Raw genomic sequence first — 2054 nt, forward strand, 5'->3', positions numbered from 1 at the left:
TGCGTCAGTTGCTGAAACTTAGGGTGTGTCGGTTGAAAGCTTTAGGTGCGTAGTTTTACTTATTAAGGTGCATGGTATTTTTCTTAAGGTGCGTGATTTATGTATTTAAGGTGCGTCAGTTATAATATTTAAGATGCGCCATTTTAAAGTTTTAGGTGCGTGGTTTGTGTTCTTAAAGTGCTTTGTTTGTGTGTTTAAAATGCGTGTTTTGTGTTATTATGGTGCTTTGTTTGTGTGCTTAAGGTGCTTAAGATTAGGTACGTCAATTGTACACTTAAGGTGCGCCCTTTTGTGTTAACCACACTTCTGCAAGGAAAGTAATCTTCGCACCTGATCCAATCCCTATATATATATATATATATAGTAGATAGTATGGTAGATAGATATAGCTAATAATAATTGTATTTAATTTTTTTTGAATACAATAATTGTATTTAATTAGTTGAGTTGAAATAGCTTATGGTCCATGCACCTTTAAATTCCTTTGATAGGCCGGTAAGCAATATGTAAATCTTTAATTTGCATGGGAAGTCGATCTCTCCACCAAAATTTGTGTAAATAAATAAATAAAAGTAAAATAGAAAACATATACATAGATTCAAGTCTATTTGAATTACTATATAAATAGGCACCTTCCCCATTTTGAATCCGACATATCTTCTAAAAAAACTTAACAAAGCATTTACAGAGAAATAGGCACAAGAATGGTGAGTCTCCAAATGGCATCCATAGTCCTTTTGGCTTTACTAGCTTCGTCTGCTCGCGCATATGATAACAACCCCTTGCAAGATTTTTGTGTTGCCGATCCCCAAGCTGCAGGTACACATTTACATTTTCATAATGCCTTCATATAATTTTTTCTTCTCTCAAAACTTGTTTGAGAGCATCTCACGAATCTTTGTTTGTGAGACATATCGGATTATAGTCAACGGGGTGTGCAAGTATCACAATTTTAGTTATAAGTATTGCAATATTTATCATTAGTAGCAATCAATTTTATCATAAATAGTATCACAATTTAATTTCTGCTAGTATTACAATTTTTTCATAAGTAAATTTGATGTATAAGTATTACAATATTTAAATTAAAATTATACTTTGTAAATATTACAATTTCAGTTATAAATATTACAATATTTATCATTATTAACAATTATTTTATCCTAAATAGTATCACAATTTTACAATTGAATATTACAATATCTATTATAAATAATACTCCCGTAGTTTATTTAATTGAAATATTTAAGTGCAAACAACTATTTTAAATTCGACGCGTCTCACACATATTAACCCGTGAAACGTTCTGAAACAAGCGTGACTCTTTCTTTCTTGGTTAACTAAATTGGGCATGTATTATTATATTGGTTGATACATGCAGTGTTTGTGAATGGGAAGCCTTGCAAGAACCCAAAACTTGTTGAAGCAAATGATTTCTACAAGCCTGCTGGGTTTAACACCCCTGTTGGAGGTGTAAATCTGAGTTCTGTGGGACTGATAACAAAGCTTCTAGATGTAAACCAATTCCCAGGGCTGAACACCATGGGGTTGTCAATTGCTCGTATAGATTTTGCACCCAATGGCTTAATCCCACTCCACACCCACCCTCGAGGCAGTGAGGTTGTGTATGTTCTGGAAGGCACTGTTTACGTTGGCTTTGTCTCTTCAAATCCACTCAACGGTCAAAAGAATAAGCTTTTCTCCAAAATTCTTAACCCTGGCGACGCCTTTATTTTTCCCGTGGGACTCGTTCACTTCCTCTACAACGTTGGGCGCACCAAAGCTTTAGTGTTTGCCGCTTTCAGTAGCCAAAATCCAGGATTTGTGTCCCTCGCTAATTCTGCCTTTGGATCTGCCCCGCCAATTTCGCAGGATGTTCTCACCAAAGTATTCCGCCTCGACAAACAAGTCATCACCTATCTTCAATCACAGATCTGGCCTTTTATCTAACAATCGGCTTCTGTGCTATTATTGCTTAATATAATGTTTGAGTTGTATGCGGTTTGACATAAAGTATACTATTAAATAATAAGAACTTTATTGTGGTATGAAAA

General features: G+C 34.7%; 1 protein-coding gene across 1 annotated transcript; it reads left to right on the top strand.

Moving 5' to 3' along the window:
* Positions 1-637: 637 nt before the first annotated feature.
* On the top strand, positions 638-2054 carry LOC116000097 (germin-like protein subfamily 1 member 20). The gene is made up of 2 exons (XM_031240119.1): positions 638-819; positions 1382-2054. Exons 1-2 carry the CDS (start codon positions 705-707, stop codon positions 1948-1950), a joined length of 684 nt encoding a protein of 227 aa, XP_031095979.1. The 5' UTR covers positions 638-704; the 3' UTR covers positions 1951-2054.

The sequence above is a fragment of the Ipomoea triloba genome, chromosome 12 (assembly GCF_003576645.1).
Source record: "Ipomoea triloba cultivar NCNSP0323 chromosome 12, ASM357664v1".
In the NCBI taxonomy this organism is placed as follows: Eukaryota; Viridiplantae; Streptophyta; class Magnoliopsida; order Solanales; family Convolvulaceae; genus Ipomoea; species Ipomoea triloba.